This window comes from Drosophila miranda, chromosome XR, assembly GCF_003369915.1.
Source record: "Drosophila miranda strain MSH22 chromosome XR, D.miranda_PacBio2.1, whole genome shotgun sequence".
NCBI lineage: Eukaryota > Metazoa > Arthropoda > Insecta > Diptera > Drosophilidae > Drosophila > Drosophila miranda.
In genome coordinates, this window is record NC_046674.1 from 20225208 (window position 1) to 20246823 (window position 21616).

A 21616-nucleotide genomic window follows, 5' to 3' on the forward strand; every position below is an offset into this window, starting at 1 on the left:
TTCCTTTGTCGAGTTTCGTGTGCCAGAGGCTATGAAAAGTCGCTCAAGAAAGTGCCAATCAGTGGCCCGGGCTCCGTTAGTCCATTTGACAGCTCACCTTGTCCCGTTTGACCTTTTTGTTTGACCCCTGTAGGCAATTAAAAGACACTTTAGGCGCCATATCCCTCACGCTCTCTGTTGTGTGTTTCCACACATGCCCCCGACTCTAGTTCGTTGCCTAAGTCTTTTGTTTTTCGCCGAAAGATTGTACCCGGTAACAGTTGATTATAGCATAAGGCTATATTGTATTGGTGGAAGTTTATGTGATAGGGGAAAATAGAGTTTACGAGTCCATTTATTTCGATTCGTTGCAGCTCTTTCTGTCTGTCTTTCTGTATGGACTCCTAGATCGCTGAGAATTTAAAAATTCAACGATACGGAACTTAGTCACATTTATCCCAAAGGGTTATATTCATTCTCTTGTCAGACTTCTCATTATAAGAGGGTTTCTTAAAGAGTTCGCTAGCATTCTTTCTTTAGTGTTTTTAGTTGAGTATTACCCCATTAGCAGGTAGTTTATAGTCGAAAGGATTTCTTCATTTAAGTTTTATTACGGGGTGTTTTTCTTTATTAATAGTTATTTACAACATTTTGGGTAAGACTTAAGCTTAACTTTTGTTTCGTGTAGTTTTCCTCTGTTTTATATTGTTGGCCCGCCCATCGCTCAACTGGTCTGTAACGAGTTTTGCAGCTCCTGCTCCTGCTTCTTGGCCAGCTTCTCCTTCTGCCTCTCCATCTCCAGGTGCAGCTGATGGAGTCTCTTCTGCTTGGTGAGCTTCCTCAGGTGAGCGCTCTTCTCGTGTGCCACCTTGTAATTGGCAATTGTTGTGGGCTGTATTGCCGATGTCGATGTGGTGTCTGCGGTGTCTGATGTGGCAGATGTTGGGCTGGGGCTTGGGCTTGGGCTGGGGCTGGGGCTGGGTGCTGCTGCTGGTGCTGGCGTTGTGGTACTCGTAGTTGTAGATGAAGTGGATGTTGTTGAGGAACTGGTAGGCAGAGCCTGATCTTTGTGCTTGTGCTGCTGCTGGGCGGCCTCTTCTTCGAGCTGCTTCTCGAGCTGCGCCTGCCACTCCAAGGCCTTCTCCTCCACTGGCAGCTGCTGCAACTGCAACGATATGATGTATGCGATTATGACATGGACATGGACATGGACATGATTGCAGATGATTGTGAAAGGGACAGTGAGCGGGATGTGTACGAGTAGGAGTGGTTTGTTTTTTGGCAGAAAAGCATTTACAAAAGCAGTTTTTCTCGGGGGGTTTGTGTTTTGTGAGGATTGGCTTTAATCTCTTGTACAATTTCTATATAGATCTAAATGCATATCAGGTAGGTGTAAAGTATATATCGGTATTATATATCAGTAGCGGAGATACCGCTTGCGGCTCTCGTATTGCCTTACATAGTTCCAAGGATACGCATGCTTGGCCGCCTTCTCGTAGGCCTTGTACTTCTTGGTCTTCGCATTGTACTTGCCCTGCAGCTTGTCGGGCAACACAATGGCCGTGTACTTGATGCCCACGCCGGGGACATACTGTGCCGCCAATCCTGGCACCGAAGTGACTCCTGCACTGTACACGGAGCTGGCCAGCTGTCCATAGTTGATGGAGTTGCCCCTGGGCGGCAGATTGTTGTAGTTGGGTGGGGCATAGGGTCCGGCGGGTATGGCCCAGGTGCGAGGACGGGATGGCGGTGGCAAGACGTACCTATGCGAAATGGAAGAGTGAAAGGCAACAGATCAAAAGGTGAGCCTCTCCTCCCGAAACCCCTTTACACTTACACATAGGGATTGGGATTGGGTGTGTCATTGCTTTGATCCTCCCAGACAGGCGCCGGTTCGCGGTACGGCTTCTGCGGGGGCAGTGGCGTGGTTCGTGGCGGCAGCGGCGCTATCGGTCCCGTGTTCGTGCCCCAGTCCACCCGGATGGCCTGCGTCTGGAGGCCGAGGCTGGCGACTGTGACTAGCAGCAGGCATGGAGTGAGCTGCAAAACGAGTATCGGGTTTTTGGGGTTACAAAGGAGAGTCTTCATCTTCGACTACAAAGTGCTTTGCATTATCGTGTTTGACAAATTATTACACGGCTGCGAACAAACGGCCTTCAAAGGTGGCCCCCGCCCCCAATTCATCTCAATTTGCGTGTTGTTTGTTGTATGTTTTCGTATATAAAACTCACTTCACCTTATCAAATCAAATCGAAACCAAATCGATATTAATTAAAAAAGCTTTATATAGTCGCATGGCAAATTGTGAGACAGAGATTCAGATACTCGTACAAACACAGTCTGGACTTGAACTCGATTCGAGTTGAATCTCGTATGTAATAATGACAATTACATCAAGTAATTCCCCGCGTCTATAGGCCCCAATCTCCATCCAAAACAATGTCAAGTGTTAAATTGCTGCAGCTGTTTGTATAAATAGAGAGCCTCATTGTTGTCATGTTGAATTGTTGTTTGAAAAAAAGTTGAAAAAGTGCTGAAATGTTCCAAGAAAATGGATACTCCATTGCCTTGCACTTTGGCCGCCTGGCCTGCCTGTTTGGCCTATGAATTATAATTATTTATACATATTTATGGCCACTGTTTGTTGGTTTAATTGAATCTTTTCTCGAATCATTTGCTCGCATAATAGATTTATTGTTGATTAATTACATTCAATTCAATTCCAGTTTAATGCGATTCGTTATTGTTTGACACTTTTTCTGCTCTTTCTGCTCTTTCTGCGATTCTCAAATCGATTACAATGGACAACGCTGCAGAATGCGACATTATTTATTATTCTGCACTGCCTTGTAGTTATTTTTATTGCCGACTGGGTGTTTGCTTAACTAATGACCCATTAGGAAGTGTCTATGGGGCGAGAGCCGTACCGCGTCGCGCCGCGCCGCGCCGCGTATTGGAACCGCCAACAAAACGCACCCGAAACGAGGCGGGCGAGGAGCGGGTTAAACCTTTACTTCAAAGATTGGTCAATAGTTGTGTCATAGCTGGCATTTACTGCCCGCTAAGGAGGATAGGCATCTGGCAACAAATTTGTCAGCACAAGTAAATGCCAAAAATGGTATCAATAACAGAGATTTATAGATTCCTCTATTGAATAGCTGGAAAACGATTGAGGATTGTTTTCGCGGGAAGCCATGGGAGTGGTTTTCGCGCCATGAGATAGATTCAAAAATGGATAAATACATTGAAATATGAGTAGATTTCGCTATGATTGACTTGTAAGGAGTAGGTACATACATATATGGCGCATGGTATGAACACTTTCCTTGTCAAGGTCTTAAATAGATAGATTGATAAAGAAGTAGATAAATGGAAAAAACATAGGGTGTGTATCATGTCATCATTTGGATAGAAGGGCAGAGTGGTTTTGAAATATCTGATGGAAAGATACATACTCGCGTGTAAATACATGGAAAGGTACAATTATTCATCTAAAGGTTTTCCCATATAGAAGTAGGCAAGTGGCTAACATTCTTGTCAAATGATTTACGACACTTACATTGTAGGTTGGGTTAGATTACTATATATGTAGCAGCCATGGTAGAATCAGGTACATAGACTATTTCCTTATTAAGGAATTTACGAGAAAGAACTTGGGGGTTGGGTCTTGGCTATATTTATAAAGATTTATCGATTACTCAATTGTTTCCCTGGAAAGTGTGCATAACTTTAAGCTCTCTTTTCATCATGCAAATCGTAATCGAAACGCCATCTCCATTTGTATGCCTCCCGACATGCAAGCCAACCGAAATGCTTATATTACACAAGATTCCATTCCAACCGTTTGCCAGTCTTGTTTTGACTGCAACTTTTTTATGATATCTTATGAGAGACAGCAAAAAACTCGCTTCACCAATCGGTTAAGTAGAGTAACCCCCCAAAAAAAACAAGCAGCCAGAAAATAATTGTCATGAGCTGTGCATCGATCGTCGATCGTCAAATTGTGGCCTTGATATCAGCATGCTTTTATGATTGCACACACGAATGACACACAGACAGACAGATAGAGCCGATCGGAGCCCGGACAAGTACGGGTATTGCTGCAACTCAACCCGCATTGGCAATATGCCAATACTCGGTGCTCATGCAGTGTGCATAGCAAATAAATACTTGTCAATGCAAAATCGTCAATCAATTAGCCAAATCGGGGGGATGGCCGAGCCCCAGACCGTCGACAGGCTTACAGTCGACTCTTCTGTCGGTGTCGGAGCATAATTGCTGGCATTAGTCGTGGCACGATCCAGCCAGCATTGAGGTTAGGCTCTGGGACGGGGATGACGTCAAAATTCGATTCATGTGCCACCAAATCTGCGTGATCATAGTTGTCAAAAGAAATATGTATGTACATTTGTATGAATGTGTTCGAATACCAGCTCTTGCTAGTATTCAGTGTGATCTCAACGAGGCTTTGGCATAAACCTTTTAATGGCTCCAGTTTGACAAGACCTGTTATTAAGTAGCATGAGATGCCATAAACTCGAATTTGTGTAACAATGGTCGCCCTGTTGGTCTTTGGTCGTTGGTCGTTGATCGTTGATCGTGTCACTTCCGACAGACATAATGGGATCGACCCTGAACTTGAGAGAACACCATAATATACATACATATGTACATACCCCCATAGGAAGCCGCCAAAACAGTCAAGCGTGTTGGTAGTTTTCTTCTGGCATTTTTCGGCACAGGTATCTTTACGGCTTAATGGCTCCAAGAATTGCGCCGTTTGCAAAATTGTTTGCAGTTGAATGAACTGCCGGAATGGCAGAGCAGACTCCCCTCTTGTGGGACGCCTTAATTGGATGGGCCACTCCTTCCGCTCCGCTCCGTTTTGATCTTGATCTCGTTCTTGATCTGAGGCGGACCGAAATTCTGCTCACTAATTAAAAACAATCAATAAAACCCCCAAGTAATCGTATTCGTAATCGTCGCTCGTACCACACGCTCCATTACAGCCCCGGCATTACACCGCATTATCATTATCTTTGATTAACGCAGTTTAGTACGAAAATAATCATTTATTATCAAATGACTGGGCCGGCAACTGCTAGCTGCAGTTGTGGTTATGGTTATGCCTTGTCTATGGGTTTTTTTGCTTTGTTCCTTTTTGTTTTCCGATCAAAGCTCAAATTAAGTGCTTAGTCAAAAAATATTTTTTGCGAAATTTTGGTGCAGCCCGAAATGTACTTTTTGGGTCAAGCTTAGATTTAATTTAATGTGGAAAGAAAAGCAGCCTCCTTAGCCAGCTGTTTGGTTTTTTGGCCGCTTGGTGTGTCTGCTGTGGTGTGGTTAACCACCGCTAAGCAGCTGTTGCTGTTGCTGTGGCTGAGGCTGTGCCCCTCGGACAAATCGCTTGAGATCTCCCGTGCAGCCTCTCGTGCGGGTCTCCTAGTAAATCTCTTTTATTGCACAACATTATCAGAGATACTTGCGGTGCGAGTAGTCTCGCCGAGTCGTTCAAAAACAAAAGCCAGACAAAATTTAACGCTTGCATTTGGCGTGTTCAAATTGTAATTCGATAATAAGTATGCCATAATCATTTTTTAAACGCCTTAATTGAAATAATTTATATTGGCTTATGGGGCTTATGGGGGTACCCCAATCGACCTACTCCCCTATCCTCTATCGCCAAACCATCGAGGGATACTATACTAGACTGCTTGTGGGTCGTGCGGGCTGTAAAACTGCAATTTAATTATGAATATGGCTATCGTACTTCTATTGGGGAATTTTCGGGGCAGATCGTTATGAGCCTTCATTTGTGAATTGCAATTTTCGCAATGCGGGTAAAAGTTGCAAACAACAATCCACTGTGGATATGATAAATGGTTATTCCCTGAAATTATCACTCGCACAATGTGTGTGGGGGCGATGAAAGTAAGTCAATGATTCGGCTATTGAGGAACTGGGAATTGGGGTTAACGGGGTTCACAGACACCAAAGACCAACAGTGACAGCGATCTGATTGATGGAAGAAAAGCAGCGTTAAGTAAAGGGCAAAGCACCTCATTCATCAATCAAAATGCTTTCAACAGACTACACTCGCATGGGGGGAGAAGGTGGGGAGAATGGGAAGGTAATGAATGTACATTTGAGAGTAAGGGATCTTAACTGGATTACTCAAGTTATAAGCGGATTACTTTATTGTTTGATCCAATGATCTTCTTTATATTACAGCTTTTATAGTGGCATTAAAACAGTTAAAACTATCTATGAAGAATATCATATATTGATTTGGACCATGGATGATTAAAAAAAGATGACCATAAGAAGCTGAACATGAATAATCAAAAGGAGTTATTCCTAGGAAGCTTAGCTAAAGCCGATGATGAAATCGAGATTGATTGAAATAATTGATTCCATTTCAATGTCCAATGGAATGATATGCTTCCTGTCTACTGATCATCTTCAAGCCCATAAATATACTGGGGTTTTTCAGGAAAACACACATCTGTGTAACATCCGTTTCATATGCTTGTTATTCTGTTTGAACAAGAACCATCAGATTGCAGATTGTAAGCCATGGCATGGTAATAACATGGCACTATATCAAACAAAGTCAGAGCTATGATGGTGGGTGTGCTCTGCCGAACGCGTCAACGGGAAAATATCATCCATAAATCTGGCTTTCCACTTACGCGAGTCTGAGTCCGAGTCCGACTCCGAGTGTCTCATGTCCGAACTTAATCGTAAATTTTACATCTTAATGGGTTCTGGTGCAGAACGTGAGAAGACATCCGGCAGATCACTGAACTGGGTCCAACTACAGAGCCGGGTATGCCTGACTGACCGCCGGTCTGTCTCCGGCTGACCTTCGCTCGAATCGAGAATCATAAATAAAGGGTTTAAGAATAGCAGCACTCGCGTAGCAGCAACTGGAGAATGACTTCATCTGCCTGAAGTCGAACAGCCGAAGCGTGTCACGTAATTAGCTGCTTTATTACAACGCTGACTGGGCCATCTGGCCGCTGGCTCATTTGCATATAAAGTGCTTGCCTAGCCTCCCCGACTCAGATTCAGATTCAGATTCACTCTCGGATTTAGATTCAGTTTCAGTTTTTCCAGAGATACATACTCGTACATATATCCATCTTCATCAGCCGGTGCGGTGCCGGAGAAGTTCAAGGCTTGGCAAATTGTCGCTCACTCAATGCAATAACCGCAGCAAACCATCCATCAATTAACTCGCAACGACCTTGATAAATCAGAGAACAAACAACCAAACAACATGGCACATTGCCAGTAGCCCCTGCCGCCTCCCTTTCGCGCCACCCTCGGAGCGAATTAAAAAGCTGGCGTTAAATTTGAACATGGCTCTTTGACGCCAGACCATTATTTCTGGTGGCTCCATCCCCTCCCCTTGATGTAGTTTCGTTTTACTTTTTGGCTGCGCTCATTTGTCACAGCGCAAACTTGTTTCAATTTTTGATGTTTTCGCCAGCTTTGAGCATTTGTTCGCCAACATTTTGCTTGCACTACTCTTTATTTTTGTATACCCTTGCAAGGGTATATGTGGAGGCAGAGAGTCTGTTTTCTGTCTGTTCCAAGCAATTAAGTCTCTGATTTCTAAGATTTCTAGAAGACCTATCTTGGGGCTTCCGGAAGAGTTTTCATACAAAACATGGACCTGCAAAGCTTAGACCCCAAAAGTCTATCATTAGACTCGCTTTTCATTGCATTGCTTTTGCGTTGAAAGTACAAAGTACCCGTGCACAACAAAATACCAAAAATAATATTCAATTCAAGCTTCCTCATCAGTCAGAAGCCATGCAGTTCAACCAGGCCTAACCTTGTGCGGGAGAACGTACAGATCCGCGCACACAAGCCTCTTTGATCTGTCCGTGGATCAGCGAATTGGTGGCTCAGTGGATTGCTGGTGCTTCGGTGGATCGTTGGATCGTTGGAAGATGTGTCTTGAATTATGATAGTTGATTGGCAGCGATTTGTCTTGGCTTTGGTGAAGGTGCCGTGTTCGTGTTTTGAGGCTTTCCAAAGTGCTTCTAGTTTCATATTTGTTCACATTTTAGAATGTCTAGTATCATCTAACACTTGGGTACACTTGGGTATTGCATAGTTCAGCCAAGTGTTTGGCAACCGAGTGGATATTAAAATGTTGAAACCAGTCGAGGGTGCTCCATACAGATTTTTGACAGTAAATGGGCCATTGAGATTCAATAGAAGAATGCCCCTTAGCTTTCCCTCACTTTCAAAGCGAGATTTCTATGTTTCAATCTATTTAAGTCTATCTATTAAATCTGCATACTTTCCAAACCAACGGATGGTTGTGGCACTATGATAATGCACTTTGATTGATTGCCACAATGTTCCCATGCTATTTGATCGGAGTTCAGCCCAAGTCAAGTCCACATCCCAAAACAAAAGAATATTCAACAATGTCGATAAAATCGATGGCCAACAAAAAACAGAAATGATTTGCGAGTCAAATAACGAAATTTATAAGCAAACCAGACGTGGGAGTCAATCAGCCAAATAAATAAGCGCAAAAAAATACGAAAAAAAAGGTACAAAAAATTCCAGAAGGTAATAATATATAAGTAGACATCATGTTGATTTCAATTACGTTGGCAAAATGCTTGCTGCCCAATTAATGCGCATTTTGAACCTGCTCAATGGGGTTAATGAAATTTTGCGATGAATCTACGATATTCATAAGAAAATCTCTTGTTTCTCGTAGATCCCTCACCCTCAATGGCAATGACTCCGTGGGTGGATTCTACTTACAAGACCAGGCATTGTTCAGGTGCGTTCCCAGCCAGAAAACTTGACCTTTTTCGCGGCTGAAGCTGATTTCACTCGTACTCGGACAGAACATGCAAGGGGCGTAGCCGGCTTTTAATTAACGCAAAAAATTGGCAAATTAAATATGTACCTCCTTCGGTACTCGCAAGTAAACGCAATAAATGACTCAAGAAGCGGTTACAGAAGCTGTGGAGCATCATGAAGGCTAACAGCTTGTCTCTGAAAGGAATTCGACGGAGTGTCCTCAGTGAACTTAGCTTCTAGTGGATATAATTTCATGAAACTTCATTTAAACAAGTAGTGGATTTTCTCATTCAAGAATATGTATGAAATAATGTAATGGAATTTATAAATAAGCAAAGAATATCAATATAAATGTTAAAATAGCGGAATTCTTAGATATTTCCCTGTCAAATAATTGAAAATCGGTTGTATTAAACGCCTGTATTATTAATTTTTCAAAGGAAAACCTCTGCTTCTGTGAATATCCTCTGGAATTTGGTCTTTGTATTTTCGAAATTTTGTTAAGAGTGAACAAAACCCCCACTTTTATCCCATTGAAATCTTGGAAAGCTAATTTCATCAATCTTTTTTGTCAGTTTCAGGAATTTTTGGTTAATTGTCAATTATTCTAGGCTAGATTCCAATCTCCATAAATAAGGCTTAGGGTATGCCCCAGGGTATACAAATGTTTTTTTTTTTCAGTCACCCATTTCTGCCTTATGCTGGCCACTTGGCTATAGCCTGCTGTTTGCTGTCTGCTGCCTGTTGCCTGGTGCCTTGATTGACTCCATCTCGATAGCAGAGGCTCATTGAATTTCTGGCATTTTGGGCGGCACAGTTTCGCAAAAAGAGAAAAAGTGGGGGAAAAAGACCGAGACCGTACAAAAACCTTCAAGACGTAATAACTTGCATTTTGAGTAGGGCACTCAATGCGTCTTGCCTGGTCGTTCGCTTGTGGCCCCGACTAACCTGGGCGCTAATCATAAATCTGCAACGCAACTGCAAGTCAAGACGCCTAATCAGTGGTTACAGACCCAAAAGTTAATGCCTGTCAGGCAGTTAAGTGTTTTGAACTTTTCGACTGGAATGTTGTGAAAATGGGGAAAAATAAATAAATCGAAACAAATCGAATCGTATCGTATCGAATCGAATCAATCGAGTCCAAACAATGGACTCCGTCGTTGGGCCCAAGACAATGGATCGATTGGGCTTGTGTTCAGGAGGTCAATGTGCTACCGTTAGCGTTAAAAAATTATAGTTTTGGACCGTAGCAAACAGTCGCACATTGATTGTTTTCTAAACAAACCGAAATCGCCTGTTAATTTGTATAATTAGGGGCTTTGTTGGATTTTCTGCATAAAATAGCCATTATCCAGGGTATGTAATTCTGTTAACCATTATGCATGGATCCAAATATTTGTCAATCCAATGAAAATGATAACCGAAAGTGCATGATAAATCACTTGGGGAGTGTTGAAATTGATATTAATGATATTTTCATTTTGGAGCTAAAGATCATGCAACACCAATTCGAATCTTTTGATGAGTTTGAGGAAGTCATTTAAATTAACAAAATATGAAATGAGTAAATGGCATATTAATATACTTATGCTTGTCTGCGGTGCGGTTTGCTTCGGTTCGGGGCCTTTGTGAATATCCACAAATATATAATCGAATACGTTAATTGCTTAAATGATGTTGCACAAATACTGCCTCTTGCCTGGTGTATTTTGACAATTAATGACGCTGATTTCACCAAGACCATACAGGGGAGTGTGTGTTCGCATTTCGTTTCCGGTGAGACATCAGCTCGACAAGCCACAGAAATCATTATACAAACAAACTTGCCACAGAATACGAATACGTACCGAATGCGTATAGAATAAATACTCGTAAGAAGAATTGACGACAAACCACACACCAAGCACGAATTGTGGGTCATTGCCTTGTCGATTGCTGGCTTACAACAAAAGAGAGAGATATGTATGTACATTTGTTGTGGCTTGTCCTTGGGCTAACAGAAATTATGGGAATCCACTTGGACATGTGATATGTATGTATATTAGTTGGGATTGTGTGTTGTTTAAGGAAACCTGAGAGAAGAAATGTTCTCAGAGTTATGTATGTACATATCTTTAATTGCTAAAAGTATTTCCGAAATTATGGGAATCCCTTCTCGCATGTGATGTGGCAGACATGTTATTTGTGTTCTTTAATAACATATTTAAGACAAATTGAAAGAAGATATTATCTCAGAATTTATTAAGAATCATATACATAAATCGCAACAGAAAATTCCTCGAGATAATTCCTTTAGAAATAAAAATTCCCAGACTTATCCAAAATATTGTATGGAATCCCATAAGTACTCGAACTTCTCTGCCCCCTTTACGAGTATGAGGATGAGGCAAGGTCCAATGACACGAATGCCTGCGCAGTGCCTGAGCCCTGGTATTTAATTAATGCAGTTCCCTGGCGTGTGTGACAATTTCTGTTGTTGAGTGTGCTCACCGATTTAATTACTCCAAAAATTATGTGTGAGAAACAAAATATTCGAAACGTGCAAAATGTATTTGCATTGATTGAGCCACAGCACAACAAAAACAAACTAAAAATACAATCATCAGCTAATTTTCGGGACACATGTGTTGGAACTCAATTACAGAACGGAAATAGTATAGTTGAATAAATGAAATAATATTGAAAGTTACTTACCATTTTGTGATTCGATATGTTCAAATGAAACTCGAAGCTTCTAAGTCGATCAACTGAAAAAATATTAGGTATATTTGAAATGTGTTTAAGAGTGCTTTTCAGATTTGACAAACAATCACTTTGAGGGTCGGGTCGCAATGCGGGTTAGCACAGAAAGTTGTTTGGGTTGTCCTCTAGTACATGGATGTTTACCGAGATCTGGCTTTAGTTTTTCTAGCAACCAGCAACCGCTCAACTGGTCAGCCTCAATCAAACATCATTCCCACTCTAACTGACGCGTCAGATGCCTTGTAATGGTAGACGACTCTGGCATATCGAATGACATGTGGGACAATATCAAATCAGATTTAAAGTAAATATCAAATGGAACGAGCCTGAGCCGGAGCCCGAGCCCGGGCCCGGGCCCGCCGCCATTCATTATGCAATCCAATACCATTACTTAGTTGGACCCTAGTGAATGGTTTTTTTTTTTTTTGGCGCTGATTGTGTTGGCGATGACGATGTCTGTTTGGCGTCTCAATTGCCAAGTGTCCAAGTCCGTCCAGTGGCAACATTAGGGTATCGAGAGCGAGATCGCGACCGAGATTCGCTCCACAAATGGATAGGGCAGCCTGATAACAGGAACGACCGGACACTACTTTTGGGCGGTGTCCATTGAAGGCGGGGGTGACTGAATGTCTAAATGACCGAATGACGGACTGACGACCTAGTCGCCGCCAAGACACGATCTGTCGCGCATGCGTAAAACATTGGAACCAATTTAAATGTCCATTTTAATGAAAATTTAAGGTACGAGTAATTTTCAATTGCCTTTGGGGTCTCGCGGTCGGTTTTTGGTCGCGCCACCGCCACACAGTGTAGCAAAATGTAGCCAAATGTGAGCCACATGCCACGCATTTTAAGTGGTCGGCTAACTCTTTCGTTTTGGCATCGTAAATATCCCTGAGTTTCTTTGAAGAAGGCGTGCTAGTATGTGGTTTACGAGCCAGACCCAGGCGCAGACGCAGACGCAGGCGCAGGCGCAGACGCATATCAGGCCCAGACGCAGACGCAGACGCCGAACAGACCACGCCAACGACAACGCGAGCCCATGTCACGGCTAACACTCGGAACGTGACTATATAGAAGTAATATGTGAACGCCTCGGAGATTTCGGTACTGGGGGAGGGACGCCGAATCTTGGGCTGGAGGTCACGCACTAATCGCAGCCTAGAATCTGTCAAACCCGTTTCGAGGTGTACTCGTAACCTTTAGTGGGGCTCTTAGGCTTTTGAAACGATATGTGCATAAATTTAATTAAATGTTTATATTGCTGATAAACTAGTTGAGGATGCGGCGTTTAGTTCAATAAACAAAACAAACAAAAAAACTCCCAGCATCACTTGGAGTCCACCGACTCTTGAGAAACGCGAAACCAATTTGAGCAAATTAACAAGGTTTTTATAATCACACTTCTCTCGCTTGGTTTTATACATATTCATAGTCATATCCATAGTCATGGAGGGGCAACACCCAACTTCAAGTACCCACAATTATCTAAGAAAATGTTTCCGGCACATTAAAAAGGAGAAAAAACTATATACATAGATGATAAAAAAAACAACAAAAATGTAGGTACATATAAGATACACTCCTATTATATGATTAGCATGCATTATGGCCTTTTATCTCACTCATTTCAATGTTGTTGCATTTAAAAAGGCAATGAGCATTAGCGAATTTTTATTTTATATTTTCAGTCAGGTTTTCCCTTCCTTTTTGTTGCTGTGAAGTGAAATATTTTTGGCCAGTGAAAGATTCATGGGCGAGGTTTTATTTATGGCGTTTCTAGAAAACTGATTTTTCCTTCAGATTCGTTTTTTGGTTATTTTTGACAAATGTTTTGTTGCAGTGCGTGCAAAAAAGGCTGGAAAAACGCCTTCAATTTTATTTATCTTTTGTGGAATTGATTTATTTATTTGCATAAATTTAACACGCCTGCGACGGCAGCTCCAGCCTCAGCCCCAGCCCCACTCGGAGGCGTAGTCCAAGTCGGAGTCGAAGTTTTGGATTTGGAGCCTGTAGGCTATAAATTGTCTGCATTGCTGCACGCAAGTTTGTTGCCCAAGTCTTTTGTTTCTTGTTTCTTGTTTCGTACTCCTTTTTTATTCGTTTTTCGAATGTCGTATATGCTAAATAACATAAAAAGAAAAACATCGCGAGAACCTCACAATTGCGAATGATTAACACGGGTTTGTTTGAGCCTTTGCCTAATTTTTGCAACATCCATTGACTCGGCACATACTTTGCTGGTTACAGATGCTGGGTGGTGTACGAGTAGTATCTCCTGCTATGGACAAGCTGCTTCTGTTGCAAGTACGAGTATCTTTGAACCGGAGTTAGCGCTAAGGCGTGACAAAACAGTTGGAAGACCCGGGCCGCACTGAAAGCAGCGAATGTGGTAGCATCAGCACAAAGTCTCCGTCTCCCGGTTTTCATTTTCGTCGGCGCCTCCATCTGGTCATCAGCTGGTTTCGCGAACCCCAACCAAGCCGAACCCAAAGACCGAACAACAGCCCGAACCCCCAGCCCGAGCCCCATGTCCGAACTCCAACTCGACCCCAAGAGGAGCTTCGGCTGTTTTTATACCCTAAAAGCGAAAAGTTTTGGGGTATATTAGATTTGTTGTGAAAGTGGATGTGTGTGAATCCCAGAAGGAAGCGTTTCCGAACCCATAAAGTATATATATTCGTGATCAGGATCAATAGCCGAGAGATATACATATATATAGTTGTACGTCTGTCTGTCTGTCCGTCCGTCTTTTTTGCGCCTAATTCTCAGGGACTATAAGAGCTGGAGCAACCAAATTTTTGAGTGCAGACTCCTGTGCTATCACAGTGAATCAAGATTGTTCCCATATTTTTTCACGCCCCCTCCACCCTCATAAAGGGTGAAAATCTGTGGCATCCACAATTTTGAAGATACGGGAATACGAAAAACGTAGAATCGTAGATTCTACCAGATTGTCGAATACAGCTTAGATCGGATCAATATTATAGCCAGAAGAAAATCCACCCGCCGTCTCATTCTCTCTATCTCTCCATCTCACTCTTAATCGTGCAGGGTGTGCCCCCTTGCGAAGGCTAGTGAGATATAACGGTTGGTGTGAGAATAGAGAAAAAGAGATAGATGTACATATGTAAGGAAATGGAAACAGAAAAATTCTATAATTCATAATATAAGTTATCCATACATATACTGACTTAGTTCCAAATATAAAAGTAGTGCCGCTGCCCTTGCTGCAGTTCGTAACGTTCCTGCTCGTTCACTTTTTGTTTTGCTTACAAATGTTGCCAGAAAGCTTGTTTTCCACCAGCAACATGGTTGCTAGGGCTGCTTCCGGCTGCTGCTGCTCAACATGCTGCTAGGCTGAAGCTAAATTTTGAACAAATAATTTAATTGATTTTTTGTTTATATTAAAACCATATAAATGCTGTTAGATGAGTAACGATTATAAATTAATACTCAGAAATATGTAATTTAAAATTAATGATAATTTCAAAGATATTTATGAAGTGGCACAGCAGGATTCCCTGTTCAAATGTTCAAAAAAAAAAAGCTAAACAAATAAATATATGTACGAAATATTTGTGGTTCAATGAGAAAAGAGTATAAATAAATACTCAAATATATATTTTAATAAATATCGAAAGATAATTTTTAATATATTTATGCCGTAACTTTGCAAGAATGGGGAACAAAACCGTTAACACTTTGTTGAGGTTTGTCACTCTAGATATATGCGAATTCACAGACTTTTGCTAGTGGGTAGCACCACCTCCCATAATTATGAGGGAAAAACCTCTTAGCTCTTTTTAGTCCCCTCATTGGGTATGGTAGGGGTGGGTGGGCATCCCTGACCTCTTTTAACAAATCATTTACTGATAACGCTCACACAGAGACACACTTGTACTCGCACTCGTACCCGTACCCGTGCCCGTACCCGTACCTATGTATACCCGTACTCCAACCGCACTTGACTCACATTACAGAGAGCGATTACGTGAGCGACATTGAAATCGGATATAGTCAGGTCTTTACGCATGAACTGAAGGCTGACATATTTTAATTTCTTTCATTAAACATTTCAAAGCAGCCTACCCCCACACACACACACACACTCCCGCGTGAGCATGGATGGATAGAGTGGAGTGGTTGTCCCCATCAATTTGATTGGATGTCAACCGATTCAACTGATTTTATTGCTTTGCCACGTTAATGAGCCCCGGCTTGCCGCATGTCCGACTTGCAGTCCGCTCGACCAACACTCATTATCGACTGCCTAATATTAATGCAAAATATTTGTGTTTTTGCATTTACTTAATTTTATTTTATGAGTTCAGATCGATGTTTAATACAAATGCAGAGAGATCTTTGGCTTTGGGCGAGGATTTGTTTCCTCATTAAGATACAAAATTAAGTTAAGTGATTCTTTTGGTCAGGCGCGATAGTTCAGGTCAATTAAATTGTAAACGTAATTAAAAAGCCATATCAATCAACTGGAACATTGATTAGCATACACAAGTTTTTGCCATTATGTGTGTGTATCTTTCATTCGAATAGTAAATCAACAGATATGTCTGTTAAGATCACTTGGGTTTGACAAGTTGCCTTTGGTCTGGTCAGCTGCTTAGAGGTATGGTATGGTGTGGTGGGACTTGGGCTGGGGCTGGGGCTCCTAACTCTGGCTCTGGCTCTGCTCCGATCATTGCTGGGCAAAACAGGTCTTACAAAAGATTATTATCGCTTTTATGGTGTTTTTATCGTTTTTACAGCATTTTTGTATGTCTTTATGATTGATCTGGTGAAGTTTTCAGTCTTTTTTTGGGCTAAACTGTGATTTGCTGCTGGTCTTTATTTTTTGGGTGAGAGTGTGGGAGAATTTTTGGCCAAGCAAGCGACTTAATCGGATTTGATAATTTTGATAAATTGGTATTGAAAGTGAGCGGTTAATATATGGTAATTTCACGGGTAGTATGGCTCTGACTTGGAGCGGGAGATTGGATTGAAACTGGGTTGGGATCTACTCGTATCTGTATTGGAATCAAACTCCACCCAGTTCTGAAGATCGTTTCTCATTTTTCTGGTTTCAGTTCTACACTGAATGTACTCGGCAACCCTGTACCCTATATGCGGTTACCGTTACAGTTACAGAGTTGCGGCGGCAATGAATTAAACATGAACGGCGGTCGTTCAACAGCTACTAAGATTCGCATTGTTTTCCCCCACCTGTCATAATTCATACAGATATCCAATGAAAGCCACCTACCACACTGGCGTTGTCGTTGTCGCCTTTGACGGCCTACGAATATGCAAATTCCAAACACTGAAATATTGATATTGTACGCCTGACTGACTGCAACAGAGTATGCCAGAGTCTAGAGTCGAGAGCCTAGAGCCCAGAGCAGACAGAACCCAAGAGCAGAACAGTCAGAACAAACCAAGCGAACAGCCGCAAAAAGTCACAGCTAATAACCTAACCCAATGCCTTCGGTTCGCATTTATCTTTATGAGGAATGGGGTTATTGGAAACGCAGCAGATAACAGACAAAGTATGGGGAGCAGTGCGGAGTACGTTTACGAGTCATTTGCAATATCTCTCCCAAGCTGATACGCTCGCTTAAATTAGTTGTTTATGTAACACATATATTTCTGTTATTATTAAAACGAGATTTCCAACTGCATTTGCACACAATTAAGCGCAGTAATTTATGATAAATTGCAATTTAATCAGAAGAATAAAATATAATCGACGGCACAAGACAAAAGCCCACATTGAAAGCCACAGTCACAGCCACAGCTACAGTCAAAGCCAAACCCAAAGTAATTTCTTTTAATTAACAATATGTTAATCGATTGGTGAGCTCCCTTTTCAGATACAGCTACAGGTTCAGCAGACAGACACAATTTCAGGTTCACATCACTGTCTCAGAATCGATTTCAGGTTCAACAAACAGTGGAACTAATTTGCAGAAACCAAAAGAAGGAATTATTATCGGGATTTTGCCAATGATACTTGCGGCTTATACCCGTATTGATCCCCCCAAAGCCGTCAACCGGCTGTCGAGTGTGTGTCGCGGCATGAAGCGTATCGGATATGATTGAACGTATAATTAATGGTCGAGGGATTAGCGACAAGTACAAGCCACACATATATTGGATGCTGTACTGCCGCTGGCAACAAATTAATCAACACATGCGATACGATACGAGTACGAGGCGGGTGTGTGGGTGTCTAGACCAAATGGAGAGACACGTAGAGATGTGGAGTGGTAGCACAAAGCAACTGGAGCTGGTTCTGAAAGGAGTTTGGCCCCAGAGCAAACATAAGTCAATCCATCAAGGCCACCATAAGTTGGGGGGCAACTTATCAGATTCGATATCCTTACCAGCGCATGATGTAAGCCTTTTTCCGTCTGTCTCGTTTTGAGTTGAATAAATCCGAGAACAACAAGACGTTTCACTTAATAATTTCATAACCTGTTCAGCATTAAGGTTCATTTCATTGTGGTAATCATATGCAAAACATCGGGCAAATGAACTTCCCACCTGATTCTAAAAATAATCTCCTGCATATTTCCGATGACACTTCGACTATAATTAGAGCTTCATTCAAAAAAAACACATTTTTAATATTCATATAAGCATAACAATGACAAATTAAAGGAAAATGAATTCCCCGAAACAGGAAAAACATATACAAATACACAGTTAACGACGATTGAAACCAGGAAAGACAAGATAGACGACAAAAAAAAATATATATATATGTTCCATATCTATAAACTACGACAATGGCAATTTATGGAGTTCCATCCCAGGCGCCGCTAGTCCTGCTGCGCGGTGGTCTCCTCCAGATTGCAGAAGACATTCCGCATTTTGTCCAGATCGGGGGGCGCCGTATCCGGGTTGCGTATCCACATGATGTAGGCCTGCTTATCGGTGCGTGTCAGGGGCTTGAAGTTGCGCGGATTCTGGGCCTCCTCGTCCTGCAGCTTGGAGTTGTAACGTGCGTAGAGAAAGATGCGGTAACGCCAGTTGTCGAAGGTCTGCTTCCACTCGGTCACATGCTTGACAGCGCCCTGGGGCACTGCATTCAACAGATTGGCCAACTTCAGCCAGTAGGGATCCAGCACGGGATCGTTGCGGCGATGATCATTGATGAACTGATGCTGCTGCAGAAAGTGCACGTAGAGCTCTTTCTGTCGCTTAGACATGCGTTCCTTGCGTTCTGTGGGGTGAAAACCATTAGAGACACATAGATAGAATCGAATATATTCTTACGTCGAATGTTATTGGTGGCAGTCGTGCCCATGGCCATGCTCAAGACCTGTTGTTGGCCGGGCAATGCGTGCGCTCCAGTGGCTGCCTGCTGCTGTTGCTGTTCCTCTTGTTGCTGCTGCTGCAGGAGAGCCAAATGCTGTTGCTGCTGCTGCAAGTGCTGGTGCTGTTGCTGCTGTTGGATCATGTACTCGTGCTGAATGCGCTCCTGAAGCAGTTGTTGCTGCTCTTCCTCGTGCTGCTGCTGCTGCTGCTGCTGCAACTGATGATGGTGGGAGGTTGGGGGTGGTGGCAACGGCAAGGCCGCTGGCAAAGGCAATGGCGGTGGGGGCAGCTGCTGTGAATGTGGTGAATCCGGCAGCTCGTCTTGTGTATCGTAGTCCATCTTCGGGCTGCACGCCTCATAGGCATGCATCCCCAGATCCGCCGAGGCCGCTCCACTGCTGCTGGTCTTATCGATGCGGTACTTCATGCTCTCCTCGTGCTCCTCGTCTTCGCAAGGCGGCATAGCCAAAATGGGAGTAGGCGTCGTTTCCAATACGCTGCTGGGCTGGCATAGGTTCGTGGGTTCCTCGGGTGTGGGCGATTCGTTCAGTATTTTCTGCTCCGCGCAACGGCACTGGCGATTTAAGACGTAGTTATCCAAGGCCACATCGTACACTGCAAGAGGAAATAATATCATTAAAACAGTTGTACAATGCACAGTGAATCTAACAACTAGATAATGAAGATGTCAAGCGATTTGCTTTGTTGATTTTTTTAGTTTTGGCTTAAACATATTGTATTTTGCGCTTAGCATTAGTTAAAGTACACATTAACAGTTTTGTATATTGCATATAGATCCCAAATCAATAATCGTAGCTGTTGGTGGCTGTTGTGGCCTCGTCCAAAGGCACAAACAGATCCATTTTCTCATAGTCCTGCGGTGCTATGTGCTTGTGACTTGTCCACATGGCATAGGCCTTCTGATCGGTGGCAGTGAGCGGCTTAAAGTTCTTCGGATCACTTGTCTCCGACATGCTCAGCTTGGAGTTGTAGCGTGTGTACATGAAGATGCGATAGCGCCAAGCATCGAATGTCTGCTTCCAGTCCTCCACATTCTTCACAGCGCCCTGCGGCACACTATTCAACATGTGCGCCAATTTCGCCCACAGCGGCTCGGTGAGGCCATCGTGCCGGCGATGATTCGACAGCATGCAAGGATTGTCCTCGAAGAATTTCACATACAGCTCTTTTTGATCCTTCGACATGCGCTCGCCACGTTCTTTAAATGAAAAGGAGTTTGATTAGGCATTTATTAAAGAACAATGGGTGATGCTGTCCTCACTTCTAAAGCGACTCATCAGCCCCGGAGTGTAGGGCGACTGCTGTGAGGGATTCGGCGCATTCATTGGCGGCAAACTGTGCGTGTAGTTCGAAAAGATTTGCTGGGCGGGCAACGAGTGCTGCAGTGCGGCTGCCTGCTGCTGCTGATGCTGATGCTGTTGCTGCTGCTGGTGATGCTGCTCTTGCCGCGCCAGAAACCGAGATGTCCTTGCTAACCGATCCACCTCCAACTCGGACTCCGCTTTGGGTATAATGTCCATCGGGTCGATGGACTGTGTCAACGATTCAGGCGTTCGCTCAGCATAAGTTTGTGTGAGACGCAGCTTCTGGGAGCTATCCGCATGATCTGAGCTGGAGGTGTTGGCCTGCTGCTCCAGTGGCGAATCCACTGGCTCATGGCACACGCCCAGAGCTGGCGAATTGGGCTGCGAGGTGGGCACGTAGTCGTGCGTGTGATGGGAGGCACTCTCACTCGAACGCTGAGGCAGTGGTACATGGTGCTGAAGAGGATGATGTTGCTGCTGCTGCTGTTGCTGTTGCTGCTTCAAGACAGCCATCGAGCATGAGGGCTCATAAGACAGCATCTCCTTGGCATGACCATCGTCGAGGGCTGCAAAGGGAAGCATTTTACAATTTGGGTTTTATTACAAATGGCAAATTTCCATAGACTTACAAGCAAAAGCACGTTTACGGCTGCCGCGTCTATATACACAACAGATCTGATCTATATATATGTTTTTGGGGTTTCTTGACTCCGAGGGACTCGCTTAAACGCTAATTGAAACGCGGCTTAGCTGCTATACGCTATAAATGAGTATTTACCTTGACTGATTTCTATAACGAAATTGGTAAGGTCATGCCTTTGGGCCAGATAGTGCAGCAGCAGCTCGTCGGGTATGTTAAAGCCAATTTTCTTGTTGCGAAACTCGAAATTGTATATTCCGAAGGCGGCACGCACTGGAAAATGCAACAAATATTATTTGCACAAACACTCCGGGGCTCTTCCACTGCCTTTGGGTGTCGCCGCCAGCAGTCGCCACTCTGCTATACACACAGACTCGGAGGGCAATTAAGTTTTACGACCTGACCTGGCCGTGGCCGCCCGCCCCATCCATCCATAAGGCACGGGCACGGCAGGCAGCTATCGAAATGCTTACCCACGTTCTTCAGGTCCCATATGTTAAGATTTCGATTCTCCTCGGGCACGCCAATCATTAGCAGCTTCTTTGTGTCCCGAAACTGAAATGGAATTATAATCCCTGACCGCAGCACCATTTTCAATGCGCCACACACGATTTTCACAAATTTTCCACGTTCTTTTTGTGGTTATCTTCCGTAATTGTTTTGGTCTCTCTGTCCCTTCCTTCGTTTGCATGTTTACTCGTTCGTAAACAGCGTGATTAGGGATGGGACAAGTAAAACTGCCGTGAATAATGCTGCAAAACACCAAATGCAAAAT

The 21616-nt window shown here is 43.2% G+C and overlaps 2 protein-coding genes and 1 long non-coding RNA gene across 5 annotated transcripts; 1 reads left to right on the forward strand and 2 right to left on the reverse strand.

Moving 5' to 3' along the window:
* Nucleotides 1–569: 569 nt before the first annotated feature.
* On the reverse strand, nt 570–13950 carry LOC108153586 (mucin-5AC). Its single transcript, XM_017283665.2, has 5 exons — nt 13796–13950; nt 11512–11564; nt 1817–2019; nt 1439–1742; nt 570–1144 (listed from the first exon to the last, which is right to left on the reverse strand). Exons 2-5 carry the CDS (start codon nt 11512–11514, stop codon nt 704–706), a joined length of 951 nt encoding a protein of 316 aa, XP_017139154.1. The 5' UTR covers nt 11515–11564; nt 13796–13950; the 3' UTR covers nt 570–703.
* A 2995-nt stretch (nt 13951–16945) lies between these two features.
* Nucleotides 16946–18309, forward strand: LOC117186078. Its single transcript, XR_004471252.1, has 2 exons — nt 16946–17373; nt 17483–18309. It is a non-coding gene; the product is annotated as an uncharacterized LOC117186078 (long non-coding RNA).
* Nucleotides 18158–21592, reverse strand: LOC108153025 (bromodomain-containing protein DDB_G0280777). 3 transcript variants are annotated; one of them, XM_017282779.2, is made up of 4 exons: nt 21315–21591; nt 20980–21114; nt 18835–19491; nt 18158–18781 (listed from the first exon to the last, which is right to left on the reverse strand). In XM_017282779.2, the coding sequence occupies exons 1-4, from the start codon at nt 21430–21432 to the stop codon at nt 18378–18380; spliced, it is 1314 nt and encodes a 437-aa protein (XP_017138268.1). In that variant the 5' UTR covers nt 21433–21591; the 3' UTR covers nt 18158–18377. The 3 variants fall into 3 exon arrangements, with proteins under 3 accessions (XP_017138268.1, XP_017138269.1, XP_033242063.1); XM_017282780.2 differs by lacking the exons at nt 18158–18781; nt 18835–19491 and adding exons at nt 19586–20095; nt 20159–20767 and having other exon boundaries at nt 21315–21592; XM_033386172.1 differs by lacking the exons at nt 18158–18781; nt 18835–19491; nt 20980–21114; nt 21315–21591 and adding exons at nt 19586–20095; nt 20159–20767; nt 20831–20936.
* Between the last annotated feature and the right edge of the window lie 24 nt (nt 21593–21616).